The 18,900-nt window shown below is 40.2% G+C and overlaps 1 protein-coding gene across 4 annotated transcripts in view; it reads right to left on the bottom strand.

Moving 5' to 3' along the window:
- Positions 1-18,900, bottom strand: part of plxnb3 (plexin B3) — a 148,268-nt gene that overhangs the window by 34,110 nt on the left and 95,258 nt on the right. For 3 of the 4 annotated variants that reach the window (XM_086067153.1, XM_086067155.1, XM_086067154.1), the window contains exons 23-32: positions 14,263-14,414; positions 14,080-14,180; positions 13,786-14,003; positions 13,534-13,712; positions 13,383-13,449; positions 13,147-13,293; positions 12,992-13,072; positions 9,498-9,576; positions 9,311-9,414; positions 9,138-9,225 (exon numbers count right to left, since the gene is read on the bottom strand). In XM_086067153.1, the coding sequence (XP_085923279.1) occupies positions 9,138-9,225; positions 9,311-9,414; positions 9,498-9,576; positions 12,992-13,072; positions 13,147-13,293; positions 13,383-13,449; positions 13,534-13,712; positions 13,786-14,003; positions 14,080-14,180; positions 14,263-14,414 (1,216 nt within the window). The remainder of the gene's footprint in view (positions 1-9,137; positions 9,226-9,310; positions 9,415-9,497; positions 9,577-12,991; positions 13,073-13,146; positions 13,294-13,382; positions 13,450-13,533; positions 13,713-13,785; positions 14,004-14,079; positions 14,181-14,262; positions 14,415-18,900) is intronic. The other variant, XM_086067156.1, reaches the window with a different exon arrangement.

Genomic DNA, 18,900 nt, shown 5'->3' with positions numbered 1-18,900 from the left:
TCTGCTGGACAGGAATGGATATTGACTCCAGTTGTTGACTCAAAGCTCTCTGGTCATCTGAGATTTGCCCCTCAGGTCGTATTTTGGTCTGATTGTTTACATTTGCACTCTGTACTGTGTCAGATTGGGAGATGTGATCTATAGCAACGCAGTTTAGGAAATTGAAAATAACATATGTGAATTTGTGATAGTTCAAACTTAATTATTTTATTTTTCGTTATTTGATGCTTGTTGGATTTGGTCTACTAAATTATGCCCATTTTCTTTTTAAGTCCCAGTTTCTGGATCAAAATCTTGGGAGTGGAATCGACAACAGCGAGTTTGCTGGTTATTTTTTTATTTTTCTCACAGCACTGTGATTTATGAATCCCACAGATGTTACTCTTTGTAATGTATTTTGCTGTGTTTTTACAGGCCCCACTAATCTGTAGAGGAGGTGGGGTTGATTAACATTTTGAGAATAATTTTCAGGTTTGCTTAAATCTAGGGATATTGTCATTTTTTTTAAATTATAAAACGTTTGTTTTACTCGTTGAGGAGGCAGATATTTGGAAGTTTTGTGTGATTTGTCACCTGCAATAGATTAATTAGGTTGTCTTAACTCAATTTTTTTCTTTCTCTCTTCTTTGACCCAAAGTCCTCACACTGCGGTGTCTCCAATTACATCTGCTTACGCTTGTTTACATTGTGTGGACATGGCTGGGGCTCTGTTTTACATCACAATCTCCTGCCTCAAAGGCTTTTGTCTTTTACGACTTTGTGTGGGGTTTTATGGTGGCTGGCAGGAAATGCCACATGTGGTGCCTGAGGTTTATTTGACAGGCCCCGATCTGATGATCCTTATTTATGGACCACAGGTTGTGTGTCTGGTGATCTTATCTTTGCGGTTTGAAAAAGATCAGTGTTTATCTTTGTCAAAAGGAGGATGAGTGAACACAGGAAAGTTTATGTTTAAGAAATTAACCAATGTAGACGAATTAGTAGATTAAAAACAAAATGAAAAGGTTTTGAAGTGATAATCCACAGTCTGAATGTGAGAAATCTACAGGAGGAAATCAAGCGACAAAGAAAGTAAGTTGGAAGCGGAGACAATAATGAAGCATATCGCCAAATGAAGGTAATTATATTATATTATATCTTTTATCTCAGAAACAATTGAAAAATGTAATTTTTGGAGCCCAGTGTTTGCAAAAGATTATATATGATATGAATATATATGGGCCTCTTCCCAGGGTGTTCACGTTCCGGCCGGAGTGATTTCCCTGGGTTGAGATTCACATTCATGCAAATTTAGAACAGTAAATATCGTGGTAAATCATTACCTACTATTATATGAAACCCATTTGAAAAATAAAAAAAATTCTGTTGTATTGGTGAGTGGGCGAATGTCATTCAACTCAATCAAAGGCTGGGCTCTATTTCACTGTCACAAGAATAGATCTTTTCCTGTTCCAACAGCGCAGGACCTACGGATCTTACTCAAATAACATTTACTAATCCCAACTAACAAAAACTATCAGGTGTTTTTTCTCCAAATAAAATGTATGTGGTTTCTGAGTGACTAAATGAACATGTTTCGCTCTCAAGAGGTGAGGGAGAGGTTATCCGGAGTTCAAAGGAGGGGGAGACGACATTCCACATCTTATCTACACGGCCCGCCGGAATCCTCCCAGGCTCAGCAATCTCACCACCTGATGATCATCAATCTCACCACCTCCGACTGGGAAAACAACGTCAGCTGATCCAGTGCCCGGTTGTCGAGCTGCCGTTTATGAGGACATCATTCAATGGAGATCGAGTCAAGTGCCTTTTTCCTGGGCATCATTCCACGAAGAGTCACATTTGCGGGCAGAATAATCCCAGTGACAAATCGAAGGACCTTGGGCAGTCGACCCTGAGGTTCTTAAAAAAAAAAAAACTAACACGACACTCTTTTCATTCAACAAAGAACTTCATCACAAGATGGCTTCAGAGTGGGAACGCATCTTCATCTGCCGATGCATCGCGACACTCTTTCTTGAATAACAACATTCCGTGTTAAGCCTCACATATGCTATGCTTATTCCACTAAAAAAAAAAAAAAAAATCTTTTAATGTATCAAATTGTTCTTTAACTCTTTGACTGCCAGACGTTTTCAGAAAAGGGATGCCGTCAGTGCCAGCCGATTTAAGCATTTTGACTGATCTTTCAAGGTCCACAGAAAATGTTCTGTTTGGACTAAGGAAACACACATACTACCAAATGAAAGATTGGACTTTCATCTTTCATCAGAAAAAAAAAGTTTGTTTCTACCTTATTCCGTTCTTTAGTAATCAACAATAGAAAATGGTTACTTTCACCCGATTTCGCTTGTTTTGGACCAAAATACGGAGAAATCAAGCTTTTAGTGAAACGATATTATTTCATGCACTCTAGTGAATTTTACACTTCTTTTTGCCCATGAATGATGCCACAAACACCTAAATAGTGCTTTACTTCTATAAAATACTACCACCAAGAATGAAAAAGTGTTTTTTGATAGCAAAATACGTTTATTTACATTCAACAGTGTAACAATTTGACAACAATTTGGCAAACTATTTACAAATGTGTGCAACTGTGGTGCTATTTACAATTATGTGGATGTTTCAACGACAGTTTTTCTTTTTGTGAAACACTCCCCTGCGTGCAAGGAGACGCAAAATGATTTGCACAACAGTTTCACTGCGATTGCCTCTTCGCGTGCAGAAGCTACACTTTCTTGCCGGCCGTTTTTTCCGGGCAATAGCAAGTATATACTACATACTGTGTGTGTTGCCATAAAGTCTAATATCAGGATATTTGTTACGGTTATGTTACGGTGGCGTTACGTCTGGCTTCCTCATGTCCTTCAGTTGCTATACCGGGTGGTAAGAGATGTTCTGATCCATCTTATCCACTCCATTCATGGTGGCATTGTAGTCCAGAACCAGTGTCTTCTCCGTGATCAGACTGTACCCGCTCCTCCGATGAATATGCATTGGACTCGGGGTACTCTTCATTGTCCGACCGAAAGTCCGCATGTGCAGCTCCGGCGTTAGCAGCGCTAGCCGGTGATGCTTTATGACGTGATAATAAAGGCCGCGTCCAACTGTGGCGTCAACCTCGGGATTCACCATCATCATCGGGATACACCATCATCATCATCATCAATGTGCATTGGTCGATGCTTTTCGACAACTCTCCTTCGCCCGATCGAATACCCGGTCGGTTGTGCTACGCGTTTTCCGGCGTTAGCACGCTAGCCGTGCTAGCCAGTGAGGCTTACTACGTGATCATAACGGTCGCGTCAAGGCTTCCAACTTTGGCGTCAAGCTCGGAGTCATCATCATCGTCGACATCAATGCGCTTTTTAGTATTGATCGATGCTTTCCGTCTTTGAAAAAAATGCTCAAGCGTGAGCTGCTTGCAACCGGTTGCTTCATCAGCCATTGTGTCATGATCAGCCATGTCTCCTCAGCACTCTAGCTCCGCCTCACGTCTTCTACTGACGCCCACGGTGGGCGGCCCATTCAACCTTGTGCAAAGAGAGTCATCGCTGCCATCTAGGGGCCAAAACGAGTCATTTTACTAACTAGATCTGCTTGATACTTTCAGCACAGCTGCCCAAGGCTTTTCTCCACCCGTTTCCCAAAAAAAAAAAAAAAAACATAGTGAACGTCTTTTAACGTCCTCGACGCCCTTCCGTAGGTTTTTACTAAACGTTTTATAACGTTTATGGCGGTCAAAGAGTTAATGCCATATGACTGCTAAACTACCTCCTCTCCTGCTAAAGGGATGTTTTAATGATAATTACTTCCCCCATACAACCATTGCTTAATGTTGCGCATGCCGTTTGCGATGATGAAGATCCCCGCTGGAATTTTTCTGTAAAATTAATTAATTATTCTGTATGTTGGACTCTTACGTGTCCAAAAGATGGATTGAAATGAATTAATTTAATAACAACTGTTTGATTTATAATATTACTATTTAGAAGTGGACAAAATTGCTTTAATTTACTCAGTATGTCTCTGAGGGAGAATTTAAGGTGATGTGGGGGTGTGAAGCAAATGTGTTAAATAGATCCCTTTGTCTTTACAAAACCAGTTGAGCAAGAAGGGGGTTTTTCTCTTCACATTACTGAGAGCAAAGCGAATGTGTTAATTAGATTTCTTTGTTTAAACTGGGGCCAGCAGGTTTGCTTTGAAAAACAACTCATTCTTATCTGATCTCTGAAAACAACATCATTGTAGAAGGGGGAAGTTTGGTGAGTGTATTGATGTATTATGTGACTGTCTGGGAAGGAGAAGAACGGCTGAGGATTGGACGAAGAAGACGGGGAGGGGTTTGAAGAATCAGGGGAGGATACTAGTGATTTGCTCAGGGGAGGAACGACACACATGTGGGGAAACAATGGCGGCGTTTGGTCGACTGCATGTGTCCATAAGCTTATGTGAAAATAAATCCTGATTTCACCGCTCTCATTGTCTGAGTTTGATAATCAACATTGTGAACACGGGAAAACAAAGAAACGTTTTCTAACACAGTCAACTAATAATGTTGTGTCAACTTTTTGAACACGGTCCATTCAATGTTTTTAATGTAACTCCTTTTTCTTTAAGACTTCTAAAATCATCTCTTTCTTACTGCCATTAATTTACACATTTTTTAAATTGACATTTAAATAAACACCAGCCATTTTGAAATGTAAATATAATTCAAAACGTGAATTTTTTTTTTTTTTTTTTTTTTACTAAATAGGCGTACTTCATCTGCACAATAAAGTTTTGAGGTCTATGTAGAAGAAAAATTAAAAACAATTTCCCTTAATGACTTTATTTTGTCATCACGGGAGACACTGAATTCGCATCACTGTTGAAACATTTTCTCCTCGTGTGTGTGTATCACAAACTCTCAGATGCTAATTTCTGGATGCCAGTGGTGTCAATGGCATCCAGAAATTAGCATCTGGCCCTGAATCTGCCAAAAGTAAAGATGGGTCTCGGTTGGACAGTGTGTGTCTTCACTGTTTACTTGTTCTACTGTTACCTTTAATCTCTTGGGGTTTTTTTTCTGTAAAGCTGAAATGACACCGACTATAGTACAACTATAGCACGTTTCTCAAATAATATAAGCATACACACAAAGTCAAATGACAATGACAATGACAATATAACAGCAGTGCATAATTTGTAAACAATGTAAATGTAGTCTACCGTAACATCAATGTCATTCACAATGCTAGCAAATAACTAAATGTTTATATGACATGAAATGTCCTACACAAATGCATGTCTCACATGAAAGAAAAACAGAATGCAACTCATCAGCGATGCTTTCCCCTGGCACAAACAGCACCTGAAGTTGTGAGAATTACTGTAGCCTGTAAACTGGGTGTAATCGCGTAAACTATCGTTGTTTAACTGACGTTGCGCACTTTGTGTCATAATCAAATCAGCCTGCCGGTCCCAAGACTGTACAATGAATAACGCAAAACGCCTGCAGAGGGACAAAGCAACACAAACACAAGGCAACTTTAACAAGTCATGACAATAAGGTAGTATTAAGGCAAGCCACCGAAGTAACGCATTGTAAAACGTGAAACCGTGCTTCCTTACCGTCATAATTGTGAATATACAGTCGTGATCAAAAGTTTACATACACTTGTAAAGAACATGTCATGGTTCTCCCGAGCTTCCAGTTTTTTCTATAACTCTGATTTTCTCTGATAGTGTAATTGGAACAGATACTTTCTTGTCACAAAAAAGATTGATGAATTTTTGTTATTTTATGACTTTATTAGGCGTTAACAGAAAAAAATTGCAAATCTGCTGGGTCAAAACTATACATACAGCCATGCTAATTTTTGGTTACATGTCTCTTGGCCATGTTCACGACAATTAGTATTCCAGCAGCTTCCAATTCTTGGCAAATCTGGTTTTTGGTGGTTCTAGGTTGACTCTTCACCCTCCTGACCAATTTTCTCTCAGAAACAGGTGATAGCTTGACATGCAGTTTAAATCTTTTTGCCATTCTTGGGAGATGACGTGGAGGACTTAGCTTGAATGACTTACGTACTTCAAAGAAACAGGAGGTAATTCACACAGGGATTGAGTGGAAAACACACCAATTTTAATGGGAGGAAATACTGTACGACCGGATGCTACTTAAGCGTATACGTCAGTTTCACCAAAAGTACGTGACATATAGCCCATTCAACTTCAATTTGGTTCTCTTATTGTTGCTCCTTGTGATATTTGAGATCATTATCATAGTGGGAAATTTAATTTAATAATTTTGTGTCAATTCAAAGATTATTTGCCATTTGGCGTGGCCTGTGTCTGGCTCCTTGCTTGCGCTAGCTGAAGCATGAGCTTGGTGGCTAACTTGCTAATAAATGCTGCATACTCAGCAGTGTGGTGGTTCCTTAAATGGCGAATGAGGTTTGTTGTGTTGAATGCCTTGCGTGCAGTCCCACCACGACTTATTTCGGCGTTGCTCGAATTACAAATTGTGATCCTGGGCTCATTTACTTTGATCGTGAATTACTGCCAAACTGTCGACATACTTGGTTCGCGCACGCTCTGGGCTACTGGCGTTTGTAAACCACAAGTGTGCATTTGCACACGTGACCTAGTAGGCGGGCTTATGTTTCAACAGAAGAGGGCAATGGCTGACTTTTTTGTACTTAAACAAGAGAGACGTGATCGGTGGACAAGATCGGATTTATTTTGAGGGATCGGTCATCACCGATCGCCCAAAATTAAGGAAATCGAGGCCAATCATTTGGCCAACTGATCGAATCGGTGCATCCCTAGTCATTAGACATGTCAAAGAAGCAGGAAACATACTCAACGTAACAAGCCACCTACGCTCAGATTAATTTCAAAATAAAGTTTGTCAAATAATGCAGTGAAGGCAATGCAAATAGCCTTAGTAGATTTGTATTCTGAAATTGACCCACGTCGTGGCGTGACAGCGAGCTTGACTTACCTCCTTATCGTAGTTTTTTTATTAACATTACATAGTTGCAAGTCTATTGATATTACATAGTTGCGACCAACATCCACACGTTATCCCTAACTCATATTCAATCGCAAATTTAGGATGCTAAGAAACCGCTAGTCAATTGGTATAGCACAAATCTCCGACGTTAGTGGCTAGCTGCTAGCTTTTAGCACTAGCAACAATTGCCTGGTTGGTAGGCCTAACAGTAAATTAGTTTGACAGCTGGTACCTTCTTTTTAATATTATGGACGAAGGCTACTTTGTAATTCACTCTCCATGTTTAAAGGAAGGGAATGTGTCGTAAATTGCACTTTGAGGCCCTTTTCATTATTAAAATAAAAAAAAGATAAATAGAACTTTTTCTTCATTTGTTTTATGAAACACTTTTGCCCATTAAACAAAAACAAAAAACAAACAAAAAAACATTCAACTCAAAATGTCAAATCTAGCCGTGTAGATTTTAGGAAAACAACTTTAAGCCACCATGTTATTTTATACATGGACCATGTATAAATTGCACTTAAACTTGTATTCCTAAATCCTAAACGGCCAGAGTAGACATTTTGGATTGATTTTTTTATTTTTATTTAAAGCTGCAATATGGACCTTTTCCCTCAAAAAATCTTTACAGTAGCCTTTTTAACTGACCATTAATGACTGAAATGTCTTCTAATTAGTAGATTAACACATTAGCTATCACAATGGGTACTTCTGCAAGCCTCTGGCCAATCGTTTTCAGACTGTATTTGGGCTAGAATTTCCCGCACTCTGTCTGTGGATGTGACATAATGTGCACGGTCTGTATGTGAAAAAGGGTATGTGCAATTTCATTTTTCATCAGCAGGTGGCAGTAGTGGCATATGCCAGTGCTAGCGCATATTTTAAAAAAGGCAGCGGGCGAAACAAAACTGAGTTTGGGTGAAGTAACAATGTGAACATTGAGTTCAGTTGTACTTGAAGTATATAACAATGTACTCACATTGCTTTTGATCAATCATAATCCACAAATCCCTCATAGTCTTAATGATCTTCTGTATCCGAAACAAACAACTGGGCAACAACAACAACAATTCTCCATCAAACACGGCTCCATCTCATTGTCAGAGTCAGTTTCGTCGTGTCTGCGTTCGCCCAAGCATTCACGATCCATTGACAAATTGTGGCATAACTCGCACGGTGCTGCCTCCTAGTCTTGGTAAAGCTGTGTTCGCCAGCCTCCCGGAATGATAGCGAGCTCCGCAAGAAGACGAGGGGCTGGAAAACTCGCCACCAAGTTGACTCTTCCGTGCTGTCATGTCTCATGCTCCTCAGTCAGATCCGCCTTTCTTGTTTATAAGCAATGTGTCGCGGGAAGTCCTCCCACAGTCAGTCAGATTTTGGACCTTGGTCCACACACAAGGCCCACCTCACTATTAGGCGCACCGTGAATTTTTGAGAAAATTTAAGACTTTAAAGTGCGCCTTATAGTGGTGAAAATACGGTAAATAAAGACAAAGTACTATTTCTGTCTCTTTTTTTTTTTAGTCCAATTAATGAATCAATCAATTATTTATTTTAATAATTAATTGACCCAATTTATGCTGCATACTGTACCTTACAGAGCTGGATACTTCCGTTAAACGTCAATTCCTGTCCATGACGATGCCCACCTTTGGGAGCGTGCTTCCGCATATTCGGTGAATGCTTATGACACGAGGCTCCCCAAAAAACACAGAATGAGAGGGACTATATGTACTCACCCCGATCAACTGAGGTAAACGTGCTTCAGTCGGTGCTCAGTCCATGTATTTATCCGAGGCTTTATGTCATTGTGCACATGCCGCAAGTTGGGCAATGTCAAAGACAGGAATTGGCGATTAACGGAAGTGCCCAGTGACAAAATGTGCATGTAGTGGTCCTTCCAGATTTAGAGTAGCAGCGAGTAGCCACGTAAGATGACCACCGGTGGCTTCTTTTTATGCTATGGCGATTAAGCGACATTGTGATAATATATCATGTATAAATAAGTCAGTGTATGATGGTCGCTGTGGTCCAAGGAATGCTCAGGGAGTTTGTATTAATGTTCAGACATATGAAAAATAAGAGGGAACATTGCCGATGGGTTCTAAATTTGCTGTGTGGTTCTTACTCTCTCCAGTCTGGTACACCTGATTGACTCCAGCACCACCAGAACTCTGGGAACGTGGAACAAGAGCGACCGTGGCTCCATCTGGAATCTGATGAAGTTGAAGAGAATGTCAACAGAACCGGGCCACCTCTCTGAAACCCACTCAGAGGTTGTAGTAGTAGTGAAATCATTACCTTGTAATGCTGCAGTGTGTTGAGTCGTTTCCAGCTACCTTGAACCACAGCTGTGACATCATCATCTGACACAGTCAGGTGTCCCGCCTGACCCGAACGCCACTCTATCAATCAAAAAAAGGAAATGTGGGTGGTTAGGACCAGCTGCCAATCAGAGCTTTGACTGACAGGTGGGACAGGTATTCACCCAAATCCAGGCTGTCTGCTACTGGTCTCTGAGAGAATGGGACTCCTCTGTAGATCTGGTCCAGGATCTTGTCCTTCACCTTTCCACAGGTACACAGTTAGATAGGTGATTGTGAAAGTAGTCACAGCTAAACAGCTAAAGAACAGAATGTGAGGTGTAGGAGCGCAAGGTTAGGAGCAGATAGGTGATAGTGAGGTTGTCACGTTTGTGCTCTCAGACTGTGGCCTTTATGTCGCAATTGCCTGATGTAATCAGCAGCCTATAAGAGGCAACCAGCGGAAGACACATTCTGTTTGTAGTGATGGGACTTATGGCTCTTTGATAGCAGCCGTTCAGCCAGGAACCGTTCACTTAACAGAGCCGTTCATGCTTTTTAGCATTATTTTGAATCATCAAGATTTTACTCATAAAATCAGCACTGTGACACATCCCAATTCATAGTTAATGTATACATCTAAAATATTTTAAGTTTTAATGACGTGGGTGTCTACTACTTATGTCATAGTAGGAGGTACATTCGGGATGTTGGGAATTGTGCCAAACAGTGCTTCATTTTGACGTTTGGAATAGTCTAAAAAAATAACATTCAATAACGTTTTATTCTCTGAGATCATAATTAATTATAAATGTGTACAACACTTTACATACATTGGCCAGCACGTATGTACACTGCACCAGCAAGGTTTTGACTGTCTAGCTGTCACATCAATGAACGACCCTCTATACAGATTTGGTTCCCATCGTTCACATTGAAGAGCCGTTCAAAAGATTCGATTCGTCCGTGAACGTCACATCACTATTTGTTTGTTTGACCTGCCATCGTCTGCATGCCCCCATAGCCTAATGATAGTTCGCTTCCTTGCTCCACGTCTTGATCCACGATCCATTCTCGCCGTTTCTTGTATAGTTTCTGCTGCTCGTCTAGTCATGATTACGTTTTGCGCAAGCCATTTAGTTTATGGCTTACTGAGCACTCCATGTTTAGCGTTTGGCCGTGGCTGATGCAAGCACCTTTGTTCTCTTTGTCATGTCAATGTTAGTGCAGGTGCGCATTTATGGTTGCATCACTTTCAGTTGAAACTTTGTTGTATGAATAAATAATTGTTAACACTATTATTCGTGTCTGCGTCTTTTGAAATCCAACCTACAGAACATAACAAAATTGTCTGACTATAATGGACTCAAATACGGTGCGCCATGCCCTGGCCTACCAGGGACAGATGGTTGGACGTCATAAGCGGTCCTTGACTGAGCTTAAGGAGGTGCTAACTTCACTAGCAACCCAATTTGATGCTTTATCCGCTCAAGTTTTGCCCATGGACACATCTGGGGGATTACCTCGCGAACAGAGTCTCCAACATCTGTCTCGCTATTGGGGTTAGCCCGGGTTGTGCGGTTAATTCATTTAACACTGCTCTTAAATTTTTGACCAACAACCCTTTACCTATTCTCAAAATTATACCAAAGACACGTTCATTATGAGTTTACTTACGGGTAAAGCAGCAACTTGGGCTATGGCAATGCCAAATCAGTATTGTGCGCTTCGCTTCCGGCCTTCCGTGCTGAATTCAAGCGAGTCTTTGATCACCCTGTCAGGGGCAACGAGGCTGTAAGTAGACTGATGGATTATGCCCAAGGAGACCATTCTGTTGCGGACTACCCCATTGAATTCCGCATTCTGGTAGCCGAAAGCGGTTTCAATGACACTGCTTTGTGTAGTATTTTCCACCGGGCCTAGACCCGCGAGTAAATGACCAGCTAGCTGTTAGGGATGACAGTACTGATTTGGAAGGACTCATTGCTCTCGCCATCCGACTGGACAACCGCTTGAGGGAGCGGCGGAGCGCACGGAGCGCCCCAGGTACCCCTCACATACCACCGGGACGGTCCCAACGAATCCTGGAGGTGTTACCGGGCTTGCGGCGCCTGTCATGGAGCCAGTTAGTAGAGACCAAGTTTAGGCCTTGAAAAATGTGATTAATAATTAGAATAAGAAGAAGAAGAATCCCTACAAATAAAATAGGGACCTCGCAGCGGTCGCTGCTCGGGCCCAAATAATAATTTAAATGATTATAATAACAGTAATAAGCTGTGAATAATATACACTTACACTTTTAACTCCAAGACTTGATTTTTCTGCAAACCGAACTGAACCAAAAACTGAGCACAAAACCGAAATTGAACCGTGGATTTTGTAAACTGTTCCGCCCAATATATATATATATATATATATATATATATATATATATATATATATATATACACTGTACACACACACATCTAATTTTTTATTTTACTGCCATTAATACCTGCATGATTTACCCCCTTTTCTTTGAAGTACTTAAGTTGTATCATTCAAGTCCTGTACATTACACTGTTCCAACAGGAGGGGGGCTGTCGTGAGTCATCACCTTATCGTGGTGAAGGGGTTTGCGTGGCCCAAGGCTCTGGATGTTGTGGGGCTGTCGTGGTAAAAACAAGCCTCTACAACATCGCGTGGACATTCGGGGACAGTGCCTCTGAATTGGCAGGCCATTGTGGTGGAGGGTGTGCTCCAACTATAAAAGGATCACACTCCTCAGCCTCCCTGGTAAGGTCTATTCAGGGGTGCTGGAGAGGAGGGTCCATCGGGAAGTCAAATCTCAGATTCAGGAGGAGTAGTGTGGTTTTTTTCCCCGTTGTGAAACAGTGGACCAGCTCTACAACCTCGGCAGGCTCCTCGAGGGTGCATGAGAGTTCGCCCAACCAGTCTACATTGGTTTTGTGGATTTGGATAAGGCAACCCAGGACACGCTGGAGAGACTATGTCTCTTGGTTGGCCTTGGAGCGCCTTGGGATCCCGCCGGAGGAGCTGGTTGAAGTGGCTGGGGAGAGGGAAGTCTGGGTTTCCCTCCTAAAGCTGCTGCCCCCGTGACCCGAACCCGGTTAAGCGGTAGTAAATGGATGGATGGATGGATGGATGGATGGATGGATGGATGGATGGATGGATGGATGGGGGCTGTCGTTCTGCTGTTGGTGGCAATCCACCGATGTCGAGTCTCCTCATGCAAGATAAAAAAAACAGCAAAAAAACAAAAAACACGACACTACAGTACTTAAATGTCCTTATGTTTTTCCATTTGCGTTGACTATCTGATCTGATCTGTTGTCTTGAAGTAACGCTCATACCGATGTCACAACAGTAGCCGGAAACAGAGTAAGCTCATAATAGTTTCCGCCGAAAGTCCCGCCTCCTCTGTGGCATATACACCATTGTGGAAAAAGTTTTGAGATTATTCATCTTAGTCTAATTTTCTAATTAGATTTTTTTCTAATCACAAAACACTGATATTTGAACATTGACACCTGATACACAGTGAAACAATAAAGTGCATACATATTGTGCTCCTACTGTGAGATGTGAGGAACAGACAGGCAAGACAAGTGATATGCAGACAGACATATAATGAGACAGTATGCTGACAGACAGGCCATAGTGAGATGTGAGGAGGTACCTGTTTGATGGTGTCAGTGTCGAGCACTTTTACAGGACAAGGTTGAACTTCAGCTCCATTCTTCAGCAGCACATTCAGGGTCTGAGTATCATACACACACACATTGACTCACGCAATCCCATGACGTGAGTGCCAGTGTGCCTTGCCACGGTTACCACAGCGCAGTAATCAATGTCCTCTCGCAGCAGGTGGCTGTCATTGAGCGTTCGTTTGGCTTTTCCCGTCACGGCGTCCACTGGACCTTTGTCCACCTGATACTTTATGGCTCTGTAGAGCATGTAAAGCGGCTCACCTGCCACCTCCTGAGAAGTGGAAACATGCATGCGTCATAGATACTCTAGACAAAGGGCTTACTGTAGGCAGACCCAGTGAGACACAGGAAGGAATGAACCTTCAGGAAGGAGTAGAGGCAGACAGACATCCAGTTGGTCAACATCTTCTCCACAACGGTCTCTGTCCTGAAACATCAAATGGGGTCTCATTAAAGATTATTTTAAGACCTTTTCCTCTTGATATTTCCTTATCTGAAATGGTTCACATACCTTCGCAGCATGAGTTTAGGGTTCTTGGCAACGTACTGCTGGACCAGATCCTGCAGCAGACACTTCATGACTTCGGTGAAATACTCTAGCTTGTCATGCAGCACCATGGTCAGAAGACTCGCCACGTAGCCACGATCCCGTTGGGAAAAGCCCTGTTGTGCCTCCAGGGTATGAATGAACTGTGGGATAGACAGAAGTGGATGCTACCTGACATCTGCCATGTCTGCCGATCACACACGTCGCTGCGCCCACCCTCATGAGGAAGAGTCTGTTGTTGAGCAGATTGTTGAGCTGCTGGAGTCCCTGCTCAACCGTGTGTCTTCTGGACTCAGGCAGATCCAGGTGGCGACTCAGCAGCACTGCCTGGTGACCGGGAAAGAAAACTCTTTCTGTATATGTGCTATAGTCAAGCAGGGGAAGGCCTGGTCCGCCAACGTCGCTGCTCAAGTCCATCATTTCTGTCATCAGGTCTATAAGACACATGGGCAAAGACTCTTCAAGCAAACATTTATCACTATTTGACCAAAATGAGACGTTTGACTTCACCAGTGAACTCTTTCCGACATTGGTCTCCCACATTGATCTCCAATGTTTCCAACTGCAACAAGACCTTTTTGTAGTCTCTGAGGGCCTGCTTGCTCTTCCTCCTAAATGCACAAACCTACATGAACACTACTAACTATGCTAAATGCTTGTAATTATTTTTAATGGATGGTGACACAGCCTAACCTGTACATAAGGATGATGATGAGCACTGATAGGATGATGACAGCAGCTCCAGCCCCCAAACCAATCTGAGCACCCAACGGGATGGGAGGCAGCAGAGACTCACTGTCGTACTGCACCATTCCCAAGTCCACCTGCAGGTTACCCATCAGCACCTGGGACAGACACATAGGGGCATATTCTCCTGTTTGCGCTTAAGTCAATTTACATACTATCAATGCGTGACAAGCATACAATGTAATATAATCTGCATATATCGCCATGGTGGCATGCTTCAACACCAATGGAAAATCATTAATAAAAAAAGAAAACAAAAGGGGTCCCAAGCAACTTCCCTGGGGCACTCCACAATCCATCTGTTCAAGTTCAGAAAAACTTCCATTAAAATAAACCTTAATGTCTCTATTATTGAGATAACTTTCTAACCACTTTAACGCAGATAACTCAAACCCATAACAATTTAACTTACTTAATAACATTTTATGATCCCAAAAATCAAAAGCTGCACTCAAATCTAAAAATATTGTACCAACTAACTTCTTATTATCTATCTCCTCTAACCAATAATCGGTAATCTGAGTAAGTATAGTAGTTGGAGTGACCCATTTTATATGCATGTTGATGAATTGTATTTAATCCATTTTCAGAAAAATATTTCTGTATCTGATCATATACAACTTTTTTCCATAACTTTACTTAAAGCAGGTAACATACTTATTGGATTACTATTTTGTCCAGAAAATGGTCCTTTATTGTTTTTAATCAGAATAATAATTTTTGCTATTTTCCACTGTGACGGGAAAATATTCATTTTGAAACTAATGTAAATTATGTGAGAGACAGGTAAATAAATAAAATCTGCCATTAACTTCAACTATTTAATTTCTATATTATCTACACCACAGGGTTAATCTTTGCTTGACTAAAATATATTTTTAACATAATCTTCTGTTATTTAAAAAAAAATTAAACACAGTTTTTAGTCTTCATAATTTAATTTCTTATTAACCTATATGAAATATTTTCATCTTGCCTCAGTACCATGGCATTTTGGAGTTTCTGAATTTTTGTAAAACATTTTTTTTAACTGTTTCTAATAATTGGCAATTTTTTCTGGTTTAGTAAGACAACTTCCATCTCCCTCCAAAAAAGTAGGAGTTGACCTTGAATTTCTACCCATAAGGTCATTTAATACACCCCATAATTTTGCACTGTCTAATTTAGCTTCTTTAATCTTTTATTTTGTTTTATAATATGAAGATTTCTTATTTTTGTTTAATTTGGTTACAAAACTTTGTAATTTACGATATTCATTCCACCGTGTCGTGTCATTAATCTTAATTGCTTCTATTTTACCTGTATCCCTTTGCTTCATATATCCCTTCAGTTTATGATCTAACCATGGAGCTGAGACATTTCGCACAGCCCGTTTTCTCATAGGGGCGTGTTTATCCATCACCTTAATTATAAAATTGTTATAGACCACTACAGCCTTACATGGTTCTTGTTCTTGTGCTACCTCTGATCAATCTATGCTTCTCTGAATTCGTCAGTCAACAGGTAAGTGACCTTCAACGGGAAAATGCCGAGTTACACTCTTCACTCGCGGCTGTTTCAGCCGAGCTGGAAACTATGAAAAAGGAGAATAAAACGCTAAAAGAAACGGTTCTAGATGTCCAATCCCGTAGTATGCGGGAGATATTAATATTCTCAGGTATATCCGAGAATACCTCTGACAACCCAGAGGTTGAGATAAAAACATTTGTGACGACGTCGTTAAAAATTCCTCAGGAGACGGTAAATAACATCTCTTTTGACCGGGTACATCGGCTTGGAGCCCGTAGGGGCAACAAACCCCGTCCTATTATTGTCAAGTTTGAGCATTTTAAACAGAAATAATTTGTAAAAAGTAAAGGACGGGAGCTTAAAGGGACCTCATTTGGAATGAATGATCAATTCCCGAGAGAGATCAATGAGAGGCGAAAGGTACTGTTTCCTATAATGAAACAAAATAGGCAGGAGGGTAAACGGACTACGATAGCCGTTGATAAGTTATATATCGATGGCCAACTATTCCGGAACCCCAATTCCACTCCCTGGCTGTTCTAATTGGCATTGGTGGAACTAAACTTAGTTTGATTATTAGGTGTATACATATACTGTATATGTGGTTATAAAACAAAAAATATGAATACTTATTATGTTTAGGCTATATTATAAATATAATATTAATACACAACTATATCTAAAGTATATTTAAACAAAAAAAATCTCGCTTGGGTTACTGGTGTATTGTTATGTTTAATCCCCTGTTAATTTCCTTCACTTTCACCTCCCTACTCGTTTTTGCACTGTTTTATTTACTTACACGTTACCTCATATTTTACACAAATTACATAAATCACCTAACCACTTTGATTCTATCCTATAACATGCCAGTGGTGGCAAATGGCCTATACAGATATATACACAGGACTGAGTTTGTATTGTTTGTATGCATAAATTAGTTCTGGTTTCCTGGAATGTTTGTGGCGCTCGCTCACAGGCAAAAAGAATAAAAACTTTAGGCCATCTCTTAAAATTAAAAGCAGATATTTGCCTCCTACAAGAAACCCACCTACAAAAATCTGAAGAAAAATTACTTATTGATAAGAATTTTAGCCAAGCGTACTCTGCCCCTTATAACAGTAGACTAAGGGGACATATATAAGAATTTACTCTTTACTCTAAAGAATACAATAACAGACCCAGAGGGCCGATACATTATTATTCAGGTGACTATATTCAATAAAATATATACATTTGGTAATTTATATGCCCCTAATAATGATGATCTGGCCTTTTTCCATGAATTTTTCTCTAAGCTGTTTGAATTAGCAGCGAACTCTACTATTATTATTGGAGGAGACTTTAACACAGTCTTAAATCCATTAATAGATCGTTCTAATAAAACAACATGTATAAGGCGATTACAATCTACAAAAGTAATAGGGGAATATATGGATGACTTTGGCCTCGTCGACAGCTGGAGACTTAAAAACCCAAATAAGAAGGAATTTACCTTATTTTCCGCTGTGCACCGGTCCTTTTCAAGAATTTATTTTTTTTCTTACAAATAACTCTATTGCTGATAAAACTGTTACAAAAATACATCCTATTATTATTAGCGACCATGCACCAGTCTCCCTTTCCCTACAAGTTGATTATACCTTTAAACCACCACCGACATGGCGTTTTAACATCTCACTGCTAACCGACGCAGAATTTGACAAAATTATAAAAAAAGAATGGGCAGACTTTTTGGAAATAAATGACTCTCCAGACCTATCTCCATCTCTTCTCTGGGAAGCTGGGAAAGCAGTAATTAGAGGTAAAATTATATCATATTCATCTTATAAAAAGAAACAGGATCAAAAATGAGAAAAAGACTTGGAAGATAAAATTAAACAACTGACGGATGAGTACGCAATAAACCCAAATAACCAAATATAGACTGACTTACAAAATACAAAAATACAGTTAGACGATATTTTAACTAAAAAGACAGAGTTTATAATACAACAATTGAGATACAACAACTTTGAATATAATAACAAATCAGGTAAATTTCTTGCAAACCAACTTCAACGTAATCGGGAAAAATCGCTTATAACGGCTATTAAAGGGACAACTGGTGAATGTACACAATCACTAGAAGTAATTAATCAAATTTTTTATAATTATTATCACAACCTATACTCAGAAACTAATAAGCCTAACCCAGAGCATATTGAGGCATTCCTCAGTAGCTTAAATATACCTCAGTTAACTACTGAATATAAAGATATGTTAGATGCACCACTTACTATAAACGAGTTGTACAGTGCTCTAGATAGTATGCCAAATGGCAAAGCACCTGGCCTGGATGGTTATCCGGCTATATTTTTAAAGCACTTCTGGTCAATGCTTGCTCCACTATTCTTAAGCGTAGTAACAGAAATTAAAACTAATGGTCACATACGCCCACACATGAATACAGCAGCAATTAAACTTTTATTAAAGCCAGAAAAAGACCCCACCCTTCCATCAAGTTACCGTCCGATTTCACTAATTAACACTGATATTAAAATTATCACTAAGGTTTTTACATCTAGATTAGAAACAGTAATCCCGACAATCATTCATAGCGACCAAACAGGCTTTATTAAAGAGCGTCACTCTACTAATAATATTAGAAGGCTCTTTAACCTTATTAGCATGTCACAGCGGTATGATAAAAAGGCAGTTATTATATCATTGGATGCAGAAAAAGCTTTTGACAAAGTTAACTGGTCCTTCCTCTTTGCTGTTTTAAATAAATTTGGCTTTGGGAAGTCATTTATTCACTGGGTGTCAGTATTATATGATTCTCCTAAAGCTACTGTTACTACTAATGGGATTATATCTCAGAGTTTTACTCTACAGAGAGGCGCAAGATAGGGATGCCCACTGTCGCCTTTATTATTTGCAATATTTATTGAACCGCTTGCATTAGCCATACGCCAGGAAAGAAGGATTCAAGGAATTCACTCTGGGGTAACAGAACATAAAATTAATCTATATGCCGATGATATTTTACTTTATTTAGAAAAGCCTGCTATTTCGTTAGGGGAAGTATTTAAC

Source organism: Leptonotus elevatus, chromosome 2 (genome assembly GCF_054856555.1).
Source record: "Leptonotus elevatus isolate MCC_2025b chromosome 2, RoL_Lele_1.0, whole genome shotgun sequence".
Taxonomy (NCBI): Eukaryota; Metazoa; Chordata; class Actinopteri; order Syngnathiformes; family Syngnathidae; genus Leptonotus; species Leptonotus elevatus.
This window is presented reverse-complemented; position numbering and strand designations above follow the sequence as displayed.